Here is an 18270-nt window from a genome sequence, read left to right as displayed (position 1 = left end):
CCTAAGTGGCTATCGACTCTGGGATTACAGTGTAACCTCATTTTGGGACTGTGCAACGAGGAAGAAAATCAATAATAAAAAAGAAATCTATATTATATATATTCTCTGGTCATCTGTTTCGAATGGAAAAATGACTGCAGGTTCTTTGTCGCTATATAAAATTCTACTACTTGAAAAGCTTATGTACACGGGCTAATGTGCGTAAAGGAAGACATTTTCAGAGTTTAAATATATTATGTGGTGTAAAACACGTTTTTTGCAAAGATCTTGCTCCTTTTACATAACCTCAAACAAAATCTCACAGAATCCGTTGAAGTTCAACAGAGTACATATCGCCAATTGTTGTATCTGCTCCTCATTGTCTTGGATTCCACTCACATTTTTTACTCAAAAATATAATGTTGAGGTGTGTCAGAGTAACACAATTCACGTGCAGCAGGATTCGAAGTAGACATGATATGGCATTAGAATGCACCTTTAACCCAAAAGTTTCTAGCCACCACAAGACCAGTGCGATCAGGGCAGCATGGCTCGGAGTATGTGCAGCCAGGGCAACGCAGCTCTGGGTAAGTGCAGGGAGGCGGGGGGTGGGGGTGTAGGGGTCAGTTACATCTCCTAAGTGTGCAGAAGGCCAGGAAGCAGTGCAATGGAAAACTGGTTGTGAAGGAGCCTGGTACCCAGTGAGACTGAGGGAACCAAGCAACCAGTTGGTGCAGCAGACAGGTATGTTAGCAAGGCAGCGAAAGAGAAGGCAGAGGAGAAAGGGAGGGTCTTGAGCTGTTTCCAAAACTACAGGTGGTCCGGCTCAAGTCTTAGAGAGACAGGGAGCCCCTTCCAGAGGGAGGCACCTGCAGAGGAGAGAAATCTACCCCCAATCTCTGTCTAGAGAAGCGTCTGACCCTCAGAGAGATTGAGATAGCTGAACAAAGGGCTCTAGAAGGAAGGTATTTCAGAAGAGGTGGATGTAGTGAGGGCCCCGGGCCCAGAAAGAGTTGTGGACGATGCAGAGGGTCTTTAACTTGATCCTTGCAGCCACCAGGTGCCAGTGGAGAGATTTCAAGGCTGGAGAGATGCGGTCCCTGGGCTTGAGGCCAAGGATAAATCTCGTAGTCAGTGGTGTTGCTAGGTCCGGAAAAGATCTGGGGCTATGCCAATGGCGGGCCTGTTGGGACTCGGGGCTAGCTATAGCCTTTTAGTTGTAGCCCCTGAGATTCTATCGGTGCTACAACCAAAAAGACCTGGGGCTATAGCCCCCTAAACCCCCCCCCCAGCAACACCTCTGCTCGTAGTCCTGTTCTGGATTACTTCCAAGGGCCAAAGAGTAGAGGAAGGCAGTAGAGGAGGGCAGATTGAGAAAGGGGCTATTGCAGTAGTCCTGCCTGGAGAGAACCAGGGCTCTGGATACAGTGAGCTTCTGGGGAAAGTGAGAAAAGGTAGAATACCTCTGAGAAGGTGCAGTTGGACATGGGTCTTTTTGTCAAGGTCCATGATGTGAGGAGAGGAGGAGAGATTGAAGGAGAGTGCAGTGAAAGTGGACACCAAGGTTTTTTGCCTCACTGGAAGGCGAGAGAAGTGGGCCCAAAGGGGGCAGCCAGAGTGAGATAGGGAAAGCGGGGAGCAGGGGTCCCAATGGGAAGGATCTCCATCTTACAGCATTAAGGCAAAGATCGTTCGTGGCACACCAATCCTGAATCATGGATAGACAGTCAGAAATGAGCAGGAGAGGAAGCTGAAGGAAGCCTGAAAGAGAGCAGAGTGTCGCTGAAGGAAGCCTGAAAGAGAGCAGAGTGTCGTCCACATAAAACTGAAAGTTAGAAGAGAAGGAGGAGATCGGGGGGGCAAAGGGGCCAGATAGACATTGAAGAGTCAGGGGATGAGGATAGAGCCCTGGGGGATACTTGTGGAGAGAAAGGACCAAAGTTGGACTTGGGAGGGAACGGTCCAGAAAGAAGGAGGTCAGCCATGCCAGGGCGTGATCCGTGATGCCCAGGTTCACACAGTCTGTTGATCAGGGTGGTGTGATTGGCAGTGTCAAAAGCAACACAGAGGAAAGGTGAAGGAGGATGAGGACAGGTGTAGAGCTTGAGTCAAGGTTAGACTGCAGATCTTCACAGGTGTTCTGGAGAGCAATTTCAGTGCCTCTGGCTGCTCTGAAGCCAGACTGATGGTCACAGAGGCAGCCAACAGATTCAGTGAGGAGAGTAAGTTGGGAGATGGACAGCTTTTCTGGGACATTAGATCATAAAATAAAGTAAATTGAAGTCAAATGAATTTTTTTTAACATACATGAAGAATATTGATATAATAATACATTCCAAGAAATATTACAACTAAAACTCATCCTAGGTCTGAACATTATCTGCCACACGCCTAGGACTAGCATATCTAGGCACCTGCATAAAGTGATTTAACCTGAATCTGTATTTCTTTGCACTTGAATGACGGTACTCATATGCCCTGACAAGTGTCGTCACATGTATGCAACTCCCTTTGTAACTATGATTGCCACAAGTAACAGTGCCGCAATGCCTTTGGGCTGTATGTGCGCTATATAAATATAAAAAAATCATCACAATACATAGGAACATTTAAAAAAGTGGGATTTAATTTGTTACATTTAAAAAAGTGGGATTTATTTTGTTAGAGAAATGGTACTTAATCAAATGAATTTTGGTCATATATATTTTTTAATGTATATACATTTTCTTAGTGTATGATATGGCAATTCCCTTCCCTTCTGAACTGCCCATATGGGCGGGACAAAGACTGATATGCATATGGATATTTCCCATCTGTGAAAGGTACATTGAGCTAAAGTGTGGCTGCAGACTCTCGAGTGGGTACCTTCCCAAAGAACAGGTCAACGGACCGTGTTCGTTCTCGCAGGGGGGCACCTATGGACTATTTTTGTTCCCAAACCCGCCCCACCGAAAAAATGCTGCAACCTACCCCCCTCCCAAAAAAATAAATAAATAAAATAAAAAAAGGCAGGTTCCTCAAGATAACCAGTAATTACATACTCTCATGCAAAAGTAACTTTCGGTGCTCAACTATAGGGGGTATGTCGATCTGATTTAGGGAAGAAGATATGGACTCTGAGTGAATAGGTTGGAGGGAACAGGTTTTGCGATGCCTGGTTTTTGTAAACACCCAAATATGGGCAATTGGGACTTCCCTCGCCAGTAAAGGCTTACAAAAGGCAATTTATCTGCATCTGCTTTTACAGGTCAGGCTCTTAGGGCTCTGGTGGCTCGTTGTCCAGCTTTAGAGCTGGTTTGGAAGTTAACTTATTGCAGTCTAGTCTTGATATTGTTCGGAAGGACTGGAAGAAGAAATGTAATACATTAAACAATTATTTTAGGAGATCCATAAGATGTTGGAACATTCGTATACATGTTGGGTCAAATCCTCTCGACAGCTAGGTGGGTATTTGACCTTGCAAATTATACAGCAGAACGTTTAGAAAAGCAAATTATTTAATTGAATTAGGTTTTGCACGGACAAGAACATTTTTTAATTTGTGATTAGGACACTGGAAATTACTCTGTCATACGGGGAAAATATCAGAAAGAAAGATTGAGTTTCCACACTGCTTGAGCATCCACATCATTACATGTTTTAAATAAAAAGCGCTTTTTTATAAGAAAGAGAACACACTAGGTTTTTGTGGGTACTTCTTGATATGTTAAAAGATACTGGAGGAGTGGGAAACCTGGGTCTGGCTAATACTAAAGAAGGTTGCAATAAAATACGAATTGCAATGTTCAAGAAAAGGTTTTAAATAGGTTATGGATAGATTTTAAAATCTGTGTATTCTTCTGCATACAATGCTACTAATTGAATGGTTTAAAACGAGGGAACAGTCCATTAATTAGGTACAGTAGTTTATGAAAACCTTTGTAAAAGATAGCAATTTTGTAAAACAAAGTGGATGGTGAAAGGAATTATTTCAGTTACTGGATAGAAGAGACAGATGTATGGTCAAACAGGTAAGGTCTTGCCAAACATAAGGGACAGATTACTCGCGCATGGAAATTAATAAGAACACTCAAGCAGTATACTTAGGAACTAGATAGTCATTCATCACCCATCACTGAGGGTCCAACTCAAAGCAAATACCCGCCGGGACTACAATTGTGCATACTAAAACCAACTGAACATTTCTGCAGCCTGGAACATTTCTGCCAAGTGGCACTGCAGAATGAAGAACCAATACACAATTGTCATGTCATGCTGAGCTAAAGCTTGCACAACATCACTGCAGAACACGACCAATCTTCTGAACCCAACATTACAGGAATTTTCTCAAGTCACACAAACATCAATAATATTACAAATGCACACTTTCTACCATTTTAATTAACAAAAACGTTTAATTATAGTCTCATGTTGTCTCCTGTCTGACCAAATGTTGGTGAATAGAATAACCAGGAGAGCCAGGTGCGAACATAAGTGACGTGGCGCTGGCCCAGCAGCAGCACCAGGAGGATATATCCCCCCTTTCCCCTCCCTCCCAACTTTGCCACCCATGGTAGTGAGGGATTTGTCAAGAGTTCAACCAAAAATGCTCCTGGCCTTTTAAGGGAATTGAAGAGCATCAGCACCTCCATGATCCGCTTCCCATGCTAGAGTGCAGCATCTACTCCTAAATCCACCAAGATAGGAGCAGTGATAAGCCACGCAATCTGAGTGCCAGCTAGTCCTCACACAAGGTCCCCACTCTCACAACTTAAAACAGGCTAAGGGAGTGCACCCCAGAAGAAGGGCTGGAGTGGGAGAAACAGAGAGACCATCCAAAAGGATTGACTAGCCAGCCCAAAGTCGCTCGTCAGAACCAGGCGCCATCCTCGGATGTGGAAAACCACCAGTCAGTCCCTATACCAGTGCTCAAATGTTCACTTGCCACATCAATGGCTAGTGGACTGTGCATGAAGATAACCGGAGGGGCAATTGACTTTTTAGACCATTTAGCAGCTAGCAACTTGAAAGGATTCCCCCTGCCTGCAAAAATGATTTGAAGAGGGAGGAAGATCTCCAAGATGGTGGACAAGGTTCTTGAAACTATGGTCAAGCAGTTTAGTAGAGACCTGCCCAGAGAACTAAAACTCCCAACCTCTTTATACAAGCCTGAAAACCAGAGTTCCTTTAATCGTCAGAGTGCAGCAGGCAGAAAGAACCACCCCAAAGGTGGGCTGAGCCAATACAGAGACCCACACCATGGCTGTAAGCCATCTTTAACAGCTAACCACCACCCCAGCTACCACACCAGAGAAGGCAAGGCCAAAGCCCTATAAAAACCCCATGGGCTCAGTTAGTTGGAGGTGGAGTTAGGAGGAAGAGCTCATTCTGAGCTCTGTGGAGAGGTGAGCAGAAGGAGCTGGACACAGGAGACGTACCTGGAAACTGAAAGCAGGAGTGTTAGAGCTCCAGCACAGACTTTCCTCTTACTTCCAGGAAGAATATGGCAGCCCATGTGGACCTGCCGCTATCAGGGAGCCACCTGGAGTCCCTGGCAGTATATGGCTTTAGTTGGGTGTTTTGAGTGCTTGTGTAGTCGCGGATATAGGAAACACATTAAAGCGTTGCTTATGGCCATCGCATTATGTCAATGTCATTACAAATGGCTGCCGCGTGTGCCAGGTCCTCTTGCAATAAATCCAGGTCTAGTTGTTCTAAGATGGCCGCTGGGAGACTGGAGTGATCCAAATGGGACTGCTAGTATAAAGCAGGCGAGGAGATTAATGATCCTTGTCTTGTAAACTGCTAAATGTCCAGAAATCCCAACTGATCCTTTGGTCTTCATGTTGCTGCATTTTTGTAGGTATTTAGCAAGGTAAGGTAAGGGCGGGTAGTTTTGCCATGTTCCATCCTGGAATTTCTTAGGGCTACATGTATCCAAACACCTAGTTTACTTCTACTTTACGTCCTTATAAAGTACTTCTTTTGTCAATGCAGTGAGGGAAGTGATTTTAGTTAAAGAATGTTCCTCAACTCTTTTGAATCTGTGCTAGTACTTGTTCGCTACCTTCCTGTGCTATAACCCAGAGTTCACTAGCTAGTTCTGGCAAAACAGAACAAGAGGACAGCTAACACTATACAGCGATAGCCTATGTGAAAGCCTTATTATTTGCACACCCATTGGATTGATCCTAAATGCCTCTTTATGGTCACCCTGTTCAGCTCCTCCGTTGGTGATCCAGGATTGGGGATAAGAAAGAACACAACCAATAAGTCAGCCCTGCCATTGTGATCGTTCCCTTTTCCTGTATTGTAGAAAGAGAGGGGGGCGAACGAGCGATAGTGGCAGAGGTGGACATATTCCATGTTTTTTTAAGGACATTCTCTGCACACCCAGAAGTATGGGGAAGTGCACATCCTAGAAGTGGGGAATTAAGAGACTTAGCAGGCTGAGACAAGCAAAAACGACAAGGCGTGGAAGGCAAAGGAGGTTTGGAGAAGACATGACCAGAGGGCTGGGAGGAGACCCACCATCTGGGCTTTTCTTCTCCCAGCCGCCACAGTTGGAAACAGCAGAGAAGTGGAGGACTGACTGTTCTAGGAGTGGTGCCCAAAAGGGTGAAAAAGGTGGGAAGGAGAATAAACCATTGATGCAATGAAGCTCTGATGAGGTGAATAAAAAAAACAGGGGATGGAGGAAAGAGTTGGAAGATATGTTAAGAGGCAGAGGAGTGGGGAACAGGAACAGGTAGGTGATGGAAAGCAGTGAAGTGGAAACCCTAAGCAACATCAAGGTAGTGAAGGGGGTGGGAGAAGGGCATAGATACAAAGGTTTACACCAACGTGGACCTCAACACTTGAGGTAAGATGTGGGCAAAGAAATTGGAGCAGGTCTCTGGGGAAGCAGAACCAATTGAGAGAGGGACATAAGGAATGCATAGTGATAATCCAATCCAGACATTAGGGCAGCCTCGGGTCCTCCTGGGCCAACTCTTCCAGCAAGGACCAGAGCCAATCACAACCCCACTTGCAGAGCCAATCCACAGGCTCCACATATAGAGCTTAAACCCGGAACAGAGAATCAAGGAGAAGAGGACTGTGGGAGTAAAGGTTTATGAACTCTTTAGCAAACTGAAACCTTGCAGAGACCCAGAATCCTCCGACAATCCCACTACTGGCACTGATGTCAAGTTTTAGCTGAGGCCTGTGCCTACACTCACCTTCAATAACATTTGTTTCAACACTTAAATCCCTGAGACACTTTTGTGACATTGGTCTGAAGCATTAACCCCATCCTGGAGAACAACGATCCTGAAAACGTAGTTTAATCCAGACACTGCCAGTTTGTTATTTTTGTCCCAGCTTATTGTATATTGCTAATAAAACCTTTTAGTAACCATATACGCCTCCTGGTGTCCTTCGATCAATGTTAGCCACCTCACGGTAGTGACAGAAGATCCTCTCCCAGTACTTTTCTGTCTTCTTTCCTGTACACCACCAAATAGCTTATTCACACAGTGAGAGCAATGGGAATCTCCTCCATTACCAACCTTCAATATAGCTCTTTTGAATCTTCCAAGGAACGTAAAAGCTTTCGCATGTTTGAAGCCAATACTCTCCCTTAAATAAAGCCAGCTTGGTTTGGCTGTATTAATCTCAGGAGAATCTTTTCCAATCTATTTGCCAGGATTTTTGATAATATTTTGCTATCTGAGTCAATCAGACTAATAGGTCTATAACTGCCTGTTTCTGACTCTGGACAACCTGGTTTTAGGATCAGGGAATTGTAGCATGCTGCAACGCTGGAGGTAAAACACCCCGGTTTTTACTATGTGCAAACATGTCCCTGAGCTTTCCGGCATTGCTCTATAAAACTCAGCCGGTAGACCATCAGGCCCTGGGCACTTTCCTAAATTCAAGCTCCAAATTGCCTTCTTAACTTCTTCTAAAGATACTTCTGCATCTAGAGCTACTTTCTCTTCTCTGTAATGCCTTTCACCTGCAAGTTTTGAAAGAATTGCTCCATCCGGTCTAGATCAACTCCCTGGGATTCATTGTATAGATCTGTATAACAGTGCTTAAATATGTCATTTATTACTCATAGGTCCCGAGACATTCCTTGATCCACATTTATTGCACCGATTGTCTGAGGGTAAGAGAGGCGAACAGAACAATGAGCCAGCAATCACCCGCATTTCTCTACTCCTTCATAATATCGACATTTCGTTCTGAAAAGTGCAAACTCTGCTTTTTCACTTATAATTTTGTTCAAATCATATTTCAACTTCATTAACCTCATCTGTTTCCCACTATCTGCCGATCCCATCAGCTCCTTTTCCAATTCTTTAATTGAAACATTCAGTGCTCTCATTTCATAGTCTCTCTTCCTCTTTTTAATTCCAGACACTCATAGCTACCCCTCGCATAACACTTGAAACTCTCCCACACCATATCAATTTCCACTTCCCCATTCATGTTAGCTTTGATATATTGTTCTGCTTTCTTCACCAAAATATTCATCAGCTCCTCATCGCTCAAAACTGTGGTGCTCCTTCGTCTTTGTTTTGCCTAATGGATAACTAAGTGAGAGTTCCAATCTAATGGGTGCATGGTCTGAGATGACGATACTTTCAATCTCAACTCCTAAAGTTTTGCGTCAATAGATTGTCTATCTGCGAATAGGTATGAGCCCAAGAGTGAAAAGTGTACTCTCTCCCTGCAGGATGTTTCAATCCCGAAACATCTGACAGTCCAAAATCCTGCATCAATAATCCCAAAGCTGCTCTATCTTTTTTCCTTCCATCCCTCAAAATACAAATGAACTCAGTGGCCCGGTCACTAGACGCGGAAAAGGCCTTCGATTGAGTTTGATGGGAGTTTTTGCTGAGAACTATGGAGAAAATGAATTGCAGTACTGAATACTTAAATTGGATTAGAGTGCTCTATACAAATCCTACAGCAGAGATTAACACAAACTGAAGAATATCAGGCAAATTTGAGTTGCAGCGTGGGACACGGCAAGGTTGCCCATTATCCCCTCTGCTATTTGGGATTTCAATGGAACCATTGACTGAAGCAATAAGAGCCGACAATAAAATAATTGGAGTTAACTTTAACAGAGTTAGTCAAAACCTTTGTTTGTATGCTGATCCCAAACTGGAGCGTTACCATCACGCATTCACATTGCAACATATCATTCTGTTCATTGTAAAAGAGATGGATGATTGGGCGGTCGCAGAGACTATCATGGTGGGACCGTTAAACACATGGGAAGTCCTATCAACTACCAATGCAGACTATTGCAATCGCTCTATTCTGACCGAGTTTCTGAGAAATACATGGAGGGCGTTTGAAGTGGCTTCGCAATTAATGCCAGGACGAATAAATACTTCTTCAATATGGTTGAATCCTGAAATTAAAATAAAGAACAAAACAATATTCAGGATAAATTGGCATCTAGCAGAAATAATAAAACAAATAAATAAATAAATCAAAGACCTATTTGAAGGGGAAAGGTGGAGAACACAGAGAATTAAAAGTAAAATACAGCTTTTCTGACTGCACTTATGGCGAGTACCAGAGTTTGAAACGTGCAGTGAATCTTCAAAAATTAGATAATTATATTCATTAAATCTGAGTTAAGAAAATAGTCTGTCAAGAGACTATGGCATCGAAGATGTACAATCTGTTAAGCAGGAATTCGGAGGGAAATGAAAGGATCCTGACAGCATGGTCGGAATTCCTAAATGAGGAAATGACGCAAGGAAGGTGGGAGGCTCTCTGTGAAAATATAAACAGAATGTCATTTAATATAGGGGAGAGAGCCCATCAAGTGAAAATCTTGAACAGAGTTTTTTTGGACATCTGCTAAAATGCATAAGCAAGGCTTAAGTTGGACAGACACTTGTTGGGGCCGTGGCCACACTCTAGGTACATTAGAAGAACATACGTTTTGGGAATGTTACAAGGTGAAAGATTTTTGGAAAGAAATAACCAAATCGATGAATAGAGTGGTGAATGAAGATCTGGATTTTGACTGAGAGATGGACTCTGGGAGAAGATAAGATCCTGGAAGAATTGGGACACCATCACGCAACCTGGATTTTGAAAGGGGCTTTAGTGGCAAAAAACTAATATTGCGATATTGGAAGTAGACTGGGTTTCTGACATTGGCCTCATGGTTGGAAGAAAGGTTTTCACTATGCAACATTAAAAAACTGGTGTTAACGATGCAGAAAAAGGATGCTGCTTTTCTGAAAATTTGGAAAAGAAAAAAGGGGGGAAAAAAAAGAAAATAAGGGAGCTGGATTGAGCTTGTTTCAAGGGAAGAATGTATTTGCTGAAATTATGCTGCATTATAATTATATAAAAAGGTAGGTTTTTATTTTCTCCTTTCCCTCTCTTGATCTTTCCTCTTTTCTTCCTCTTGTCCCTTCTCCCTTCTCCCTTTCCTCCTAGAACTTAAGTTTGGTCTTTATTGTGGATTGTTTGATTGGTGGGGGCTGGGGGGTTGGTTAAATTGCTTTTGAATTTAGAAGGGTTAAGTTTATTAAGTTGAAGTTTATTGTTCGTTTACTTGCTTGTTGGAAATAAAAAAGAAAGAAAAATAATATTGAATCAAACTAGTTCCATATTTAATATAGCGCTTTCTGAAACGGTTGTACTGTATCCACACTAACATAGCATGAATGGTCCGCCCTACCATAGACAGGTTTACTGATGTCGTTCTCCAATAAAAGGAGGAGCAAGCTAGCGTGCAAACACTCAAACAAACAAGATCCCAGAAAAGCTCAAGAGGCACATATCCATGGCTAGTACGGACTAGGCCCTTCTGTCACCATTCAACAAAATGTAACAGGAAAGATAGGCTCATTGTGCAAACATGTTGCTTTCTAGGAATGGGAGGCATCTAGATAAACCCTCCCCCACTTAAGATGCAGATGTACAGCACAAAAAAGAACAGACCCCCAGTATTTATGAAGGGACTCAAATCCCCTCTGCGTCTATGATGCTGCCACAGTTACAAAGCCTCCAGGTCATAAGAGCTTTTCTGGGTCAAAAACGCGACACTAAATGAAACATAAGGAACGTCGTGGAAAGGTGAGCATGGTCTCAGTCCAGGTAGGCAAAAGGGTTGAAAAAGGAATGTGTGCATTTGCCTCAACTGGCAACAACATTTGCAGGGCATGTGGTTGCTAGGATTGTAATATTGTTAACATTGCTGCAGATTGTCTGGGGTGTGCTAATGAGCTGAGCACCTTTCTTAACGCTAGTCATGTGACCATCAATGTTCTACCATTCCAAAAGTGTTCGTTTACAACAGCAATAGTACAAATGCTACACTACGGTTGCTGATCCCTCCAGCTCACCTGTCCTGTGTCCCCAACGCCAGGCCAGCCACCAGAATGTAAGTAATAAAAGCCATTGCTGAAAGGAAAACAAATTGTTTCAAACTACATCAGTGATAAACAGCTTGTCACAAAGATAAACAAACGACCACCAAAATAAAACAAGCAGACATTATTGCAAAGAAGTTTGTCAAATAAAGATTTTCAAATGGAGCATACATACTTCACAACCTAGTACAAAGAAACATTAAGGTGCAGTCAGCAGCTTAGGGTCAGGCCTTTGAACTGCTACTTAGGTCGGGCTGATGTGGCTTGCAAGGGCATCTCAGCCTGTACGCAACACCCCAGGAAGGTGCTCTTCCACCTGAACCCTGTTGTCCTTGTCCTCCCAGCAATCCGTCGCACTATGAAAAATGAAGGGTTGGGCACCTGGCACCCACTGTTTAATATTTCCATCCAAGAGCACAAGGGTACAGGGATAGTCTGTCTGCAGACACTGAGGGAAGAGTGACAAAAGTACTGGCGCTGAGAGCCCAAGTCAAATTCTATCATTTTGCGCTTAACTAACCTCCAACTCAATATCCAGCCCAGTTTCCCTTTTCACCCTCACCACCCCAATTCCTCTTGTTGCCTTCACTTCCTCCTCTTCCCACATCACCTTTCCAGCTCTTGTTATAGAGCCTTGACCTACAGGGCTTGGAAGTATCCTGAAAGCAGTATGAAGTGCTATATGAGAAATGTACATACTACAATCAAACTCTTACCAGCGATCCAAACAAACTGCACCAGGAAATGGCCTTTGCATACAGTGGCACTAGTGTTCACTTCTATCGCAAGCAGCTGGTTGCATCACATTATTTGATATGGGCAAGTTCGGAGGAAACCCATTTTAAAGAGACAAGCTGCCAAGGTTGCACTTTCATACTAATCTTCAATTTTATGAAGGACCATTAGGCAGAATGGAAAGTAGATCCAGTAATTGCTGTCGGTCTGGATCAGAACTATTCCAGATCACACTAAATGAGCCAACATCAGAGACAACAGACTGCACAATAATATATTTGCAGAAGGATGGCTGTACAGAGGAAGGCGAATGAGACGGCACAACATAGGAGATCAAACCCAGAAAAAGTGGAGAAAAAAAGTTATGATTGGACAAGAAACACTATTGTTGTACAGGAGATACAAATCATCTAGCAAATGTGTACCGGGATAGTTATTTTGGAGAAAGTGGTTGCTCCAAAAATGTTTTGTTCTTAATGAGTGCAAAACGTTGTTACAGAGACCGAATCAATGTTACTTGGATGGAAGATGGCAACAATCTACAAGGATTTAAACCTGCAAGTTACACCAATTTATGTTGGGAGCACGATCCCAAATAGGTTTCCTACCAATTTGAAAGAGACTTGGCTAAAATAGTTCACACGTATAAAATGCTTGGCTTTTGACCAAAGAGGTAATATGATAATTGACTGGCTTTGATACTTTCTGGATGAGAACACACACACAGACACACAGACACGTAAATACCTGGAATGTACAGGTCTGGAGCATTAATATCAAACCGTGGGGCCACAGGTGTGTCCTGCTTGTACTGCACCTCCCAGTCCTGGCAGAACAAAAAAAATGAGTTCAAGTAAAACAATTACAAATGCTGCAGACCCCAGATGTGGCCCTGCAACATCAGTGCAATGTGTATAGCACCAAAAATATGAAGCACTGCTATCACACTACAATCCCTCACTGCTCCCTTTACAGGAGACTGCACTCCTGCAGGTCTCCAAATTTCTCTAATGCTCACCACTCCAAACTCTTCTATACTCATTATTTTGGACCTTGTTGACATTGTCAACCACTCCTCATTCCTTGGGTTTCCCCAAATCTGCTCTGGATCGCCTATTACCTTGAAGGTGAATCCTTTAAAATCTCTTGGAACTCGCAACCCTCGGACCGCCACACCTTTCCCGGTCAGCGTGCCCCCCCCCCCCCCCAAGGATCAGTCCTTGGACCTCTGCTCTTTACCCTCTATACCTGTCCTAGGAAGACTAATATCTTTTGACTTTCACCATCACCTTTTTGCTGATGACACTCAATATTTTTCTTCTCCTCTCCCTCGTTCATCCCAGCCATCTCGGCACAGACTACAAACCGTCTCATTGCAATTCGTCACTGGAGGATTTTCTGCTACCTCATGCAGAACTCTTGAAGCATAAGTCATCTTTCTCCCAGCTTCCAAGGCCATACCCCCCCCCTCCCACATCACCTTCCAGCCTGACAGTCTTGCTCCCTCACGCAAGGCTTGCAATCTTGGTGTCCTCTTTGATAACGCCTTTAACAAGTCAAAACTATCACTGCCTCCGCTGTTCATATTAACGCTCTCAACATTAGGAAACTGCGTCCCTGCTTCCAACTAACCACTCTCAAAAAATAATCTCCACTTTTGTGCCCATCAAACTGGACTACTGTTCAAGCCCATTCCCTGGCCTTCCCCTCTACTCCTTCCTCCCTTTAAACAAAGTGCTCCACTTTGCTAACTGCACTCTCCAATCTACCCATGCACAACAACTCTTTTCAAGTTCTCCTAGTCTACAAAGTTATCAATGGTCTTGCTCCTCAGTACCAGTCTGATTGTATCGCAGTTTACTCAGTCTAGTTTGGTCCGATCCTCTTCTGCACTCAACCTCACCATCCCATATCCTCCCTGCGCCTCCTCTCGATTGTGCCCTCTCCCTACTTGCCCCAGCCCATTTGAACCCACTGCCCATAACAGTTAATGTTAACCCATCTCATCTGACTGGATCTCTTCAAAGATTGGCTTAAACTTCACTTACTTGCTAAGGAGCTCCCTCTGCCCCATCCACCCTCCCTGATCCCCACCACTGCCTCCAGTGTATGTTTAGTTACTACTCTTTAGTACGAAGCACTTACAAAGGTAACCTTAACCTCAGGGGGTAAGTCACCTGTTCTCTCACAAACATTTTGTTTCGGTGCGTTTTGTCCCTAGTATATGTCCTACTATTTCTACACAATCATAGACTTGTTCACTCATCTTTATGCTATTGTAAAGCCTATCTTCATTGCAACGCCGCCACCATCTGTAATTGTGTTATTGTAAGAAATTTCTGTTTGAAAGGGACATCCTGGTTCTCCAAATGCATACAGAAAAAGCCAAAGATTTGCAAATCTAGTGACACAGGTAATCCCCAGAGAAAATAGTTTCAATTTTAAATCGAAATGTGGATGCAAAATCCAAGAGGTCCTCTTCGAAACAAGCCTCCAATCCACCAAAATGAGGAAAGGTGTGCACTTTGGTAGAAAAGGGTGGCAAACCAAATAGAAATTGGGTGGGGGTGCATGAATCACAGAAGGAGGAGCAGGGTAAGGAGACTCCCAGGCGCTCTGTAATACATTCAAGCACATGTGTATCATTTAAATTCAGGGAATGCTATACATGTGTATATTTCATATTTATTGGTAGCGTTGATACAGCCCATGATCCCTCTGGGTTGTACATTGTGTATTCCTACCTTCACGTGCTTCTCAAACCAGGTTTCAAAATAACAGAGTGGCCCTATAACTAACAATGGAGCGTCTATGTGTGCTTTGCTCCGCCACCAGAACGCTGCGTGGAAGCCTCCAACCCTGCTGCCCTCACCAGCTACTCCCTGCCTTCATACAAGCAGTATATACAGAGGAAGAAGTGTGTGGGAACTAAAGAGTACGACGTTCCCATACGTTAAGGAAACACCATCATTCCCTTACACTTAAATGGAGAACTGTTCCCAGACGTGCACTTCTTGAAAATGTAAACACATCTTCCCTACTGGAAATTCAAACCAGGGAACTGTCGGTAGCAATCAAGTGTCACACCTCACTGCACCATCTTGTAGGGGGCTGGTTTAGGGTGGCCAACTATCCCGTATTTTGCGGGATTGTCCCGTAATTGGGGACTGTCCCACAGTTTGCAGAGTGGCTGTGCGGGACGCAGGTTGTCCGACTTGCTTTGTGCCCTGGAGTATGACTCTCGGGAGACAGCAAGGAGGGACAATCTGCATCCAGCACAGCCACTCTGCAAACTGAAGTGGCCGTCTACACACCACGGCGCTGCCGCCTGCTGCTTTCTTTCTCTGGGCGGCTCTGCGGTCCCGGCTCCTTTTGAGCTTGCAGGACGAGCTGCTAACGCTCTCACACCTGTCTTCATTCCAATGCTAATGCCTGGGGTCGTGATGGTATGTTTACAGTTAAAAACGTGACCATCACCTCCCAAGGATAAACCCTTTGCATTGCAATTAAGCAAGGTGTTATGAGCCATTAACAAATTTCAATTACAAATGGGACGGGCCAAAAGGTAATGACGCTGTGACGTCATCACCACCTTGTGGGCAAGTGTCCCGCCAAAGGATATCAAAAAGTTGGCCACCCTAGGCTGGATCTAGTTGGTTTTATGTGAACAGACTGCCTGGGACATGACTCTCATTGACAGACGTAAATCCATTCTCTGCAGTGGTCTTCCTTGGTCCAATGCAATTGCACTTGAATTGTGTTGTAGCTTGCATCGAGGGTGCACTTTGTGTATAGTAAGGTGAGTGGAATGCGGTCATGTCATCTTGGAGTGTTGGAATGAGTGGCTGTGTAGTGTGTTCCAAAAGTGTCAGTTGGAACTAAAGGCTGCTGGAGTGGATGTGCCAGTGTCCTGTACCTTTGTAACTACCATCTTACTTAACTTGCATTGCACTTACCTGCTGGGAAGCACAGACAATAAGCCTACCGAGAAGAGCGAGTCCAGGCGTCTTCTTAACCTGGTTGGACATTTCAAATTGCTGCAGACACGGGGGTCTAAAGGGGTGTGAGGCACTATTATCCTGGCCATGTCCCTTAAGAGGTGGGAATAGTGGGTAAAAGGGGAGGGTTAATGAAGCTGTATGCTGTCGGGGACAACGACAGACACTAGAAAGGTGGTCATGTAAATGCATTGGTTCTTGGCAGAACGGTTGTAAAACAGTTTTGTGGAGGAAAGGCAGAACACAGGTATGGGGTTTGCGTTGAGTGGGTGAAGGGGAATATGGGGTCTGCGTGCAGTGGTGGAGGGGGTGGGGCAGATGAGAACATAGTTCCATATTCTCACTGGTCAAAGTGTAAATAAAACAAAAATAGTGGCACACATAGCCCGAGGTTCGCGGATTAGGAGGGAGCTCCACTGGTCCACTGGCTCCTCTTCCCATGCCTGCATCCAGGAGTCCGGGAACCACAAACAGATGCTGCCTTTGATGCAAGTGTCTGCTTTTCCTAATGAGGGCAGCCCTGCCTTTGAGGTAGGGCTGGACTGGCTTTGACTTGCCATATCTCCACTGCCAAGAGTCACCTGAAGGAGTCATTAACTGGGACAGAAAGCAGCTCTGGATCGTCTACCAAGTCAATAAGGCGGCATTTTCTAGGATTCAAAGTGCATACTTCAAGGTATTTTAGTCTGCTGTAGCAGCAGCACGTGGGTTGTTATATTTAGATCTTTCTTTCTATGGGTATTTGGACATTCTAAAAAGACAGTTCATTACGGCACATGTAGTATGGTAAGGGACTTTGGACTTGTGTATAGCTTCCTGCAGGGATTAGTAGTGTCTGGGCTGTGTGCGCCTAACCTTTTCATCCAACCTCAGAAATACAAAAAGGGTACACCAGCACCCAACCTGTTATTTATTTCCCGTGAGAATCCACCAATATACCTGTGTGTATAAAGAGGTGTATAATATTTACACCTACAATTGTTCAGTTTAGGGCAGTGTTTGGTTTTGGCCACGGCACACCATTCTATGACCTTCCCCGCACCTATGCTTGTAAAACCGCAGGGCTATATGCAGGAAGGTGTGGCAAGGACAGTAGATAACACTTGCTGTGCTGCAGCTTGTGTGGGATTATTACAGTACCGCTTGCAAAGCACCAACGCCCCCACCCCCCCTTTGTCCGGCTCTGCTACAGCCGCATAACTGCAACCCCTGCTGCCAAGTCTTCCCTTTCAGCTGCCGTCCTACTCCTCCATCTCGCTTTCTAGCCATTCTTGCCCGACTCTCCTCCGCTAGTCTTCAGTGTCATGTTCTTTGTATGGTTTTGCAATGTCTTCATGTTTCGACTCAACCATCAGTCAGTCAGTTCTCGCTCTCCATGATCTTGCTCCCTGCCCTACTTGTGCCCAGTACCTTTCCTGTTCTCTTGTGGTTGTAGCTTCTACATTTTTGAAAACTCTTCCCTTCCCCCACCCCTTCACTGTCCTGCACTCTGGCTGCTTTCTGCACCTCGTAATCCTCTCGCAACTTTTACGGTTGTTGCATCATGCAGATTGCATTTTTTTCCCTAATCATTCATTTTCGGTTTCGTTTTGGTGAAGTGCTTAGGCATAAACACTGTATAAATTAAAATAAGGTGCAAGGACATTTTAGCTTAAATTAACATCAATGCAAGCATGAGCTTGACATCGCCGTTTTCCTTTACATTTCTAAGTGGAAATTACAATTTCGCCATTTGCAATATTTGTTCTGTTCAACCCCCCGCCAAACTTTCTTCTGTGCCATCTATTTTAAAGGGGAGATCCCCCAGTTATGCCCCTTGTCCCCCATCTGCCACTTTACTATGCAAACTTGCTCAGTTTCCCAAAAAGCTCTTTTGCGCATGTTGCACTTTTACTGCCATCCCTCACCTCAATTCACAGTGCTTTTCATCACCAGAAATAGAAGTTCGCATTTCTCCTCATGAACAGTATTGCTTTTGGGAATGCACAAGGATCTATGTGATCACTGCGAACACATAGAATTGCAACGACCGAAAATGCAGACTTTTTTTTTTTAATTAAACCCCCTCTACACCACAGATATGCGGGGGGGGGCTGGGAGACCACCAGAACCCCCCCTCCCCCAACCCCCATACTACTATAATATCCCATACATACATATATATATATATATATATTTATTAA

At 44.2% G+C, this 18270-nt stretch overlaps 1 protein-coding gene across 4 annotated transcripts in view; it reads right to left on the bottom strand.

Annotated features, from left to right (window-relative positions):
• YIF1B (Yip1 interacting factor homolog B, membrane trafficking protein) overlaps nt 1-18270 on the bottom strand; it is a 105141-nt gene that overhangs the window by 20527 nt on the left and 66344 nt on the right. For all 4 annotated transcript variants that reach the window (XM_069644526.1, XM_069644527.1, XM_069644528.1 and 1 more), the window contains exons 4-5: nt 12837-12915; nt 11328-11385 (exon numbers count right to left, since the gene is read on the bottom strand). In XM_069644526.1, the coding sequence (XP_069500627.1) occupies nt 11328-11385; nt 12837-12915 (137 nt within the window). The remainder of the gene's footprint in view (nt 1-11327; nt 11386-12836; nt 12916-18270) is intronic.

Source organism: Ambystoma mexicanum, chromosome 2p (genome assembly GCF_040938575.1).
Source record: "Ambystoma mexicanum isolate Mex_15411 chromosome 2p, UKY_AmexF1_1, whole genome shotgun sequence".
NCBI lineage: Eukaryota > Metazoa > Chordata > Amphibia > Caudata > Ambystomatidae > Ambystoma > Ambystoma mexicanum.
Note: the sequence above shows the minus strand (reverse complement) of the source record. Positions and strands in the feature narration are given on the sequence as shown.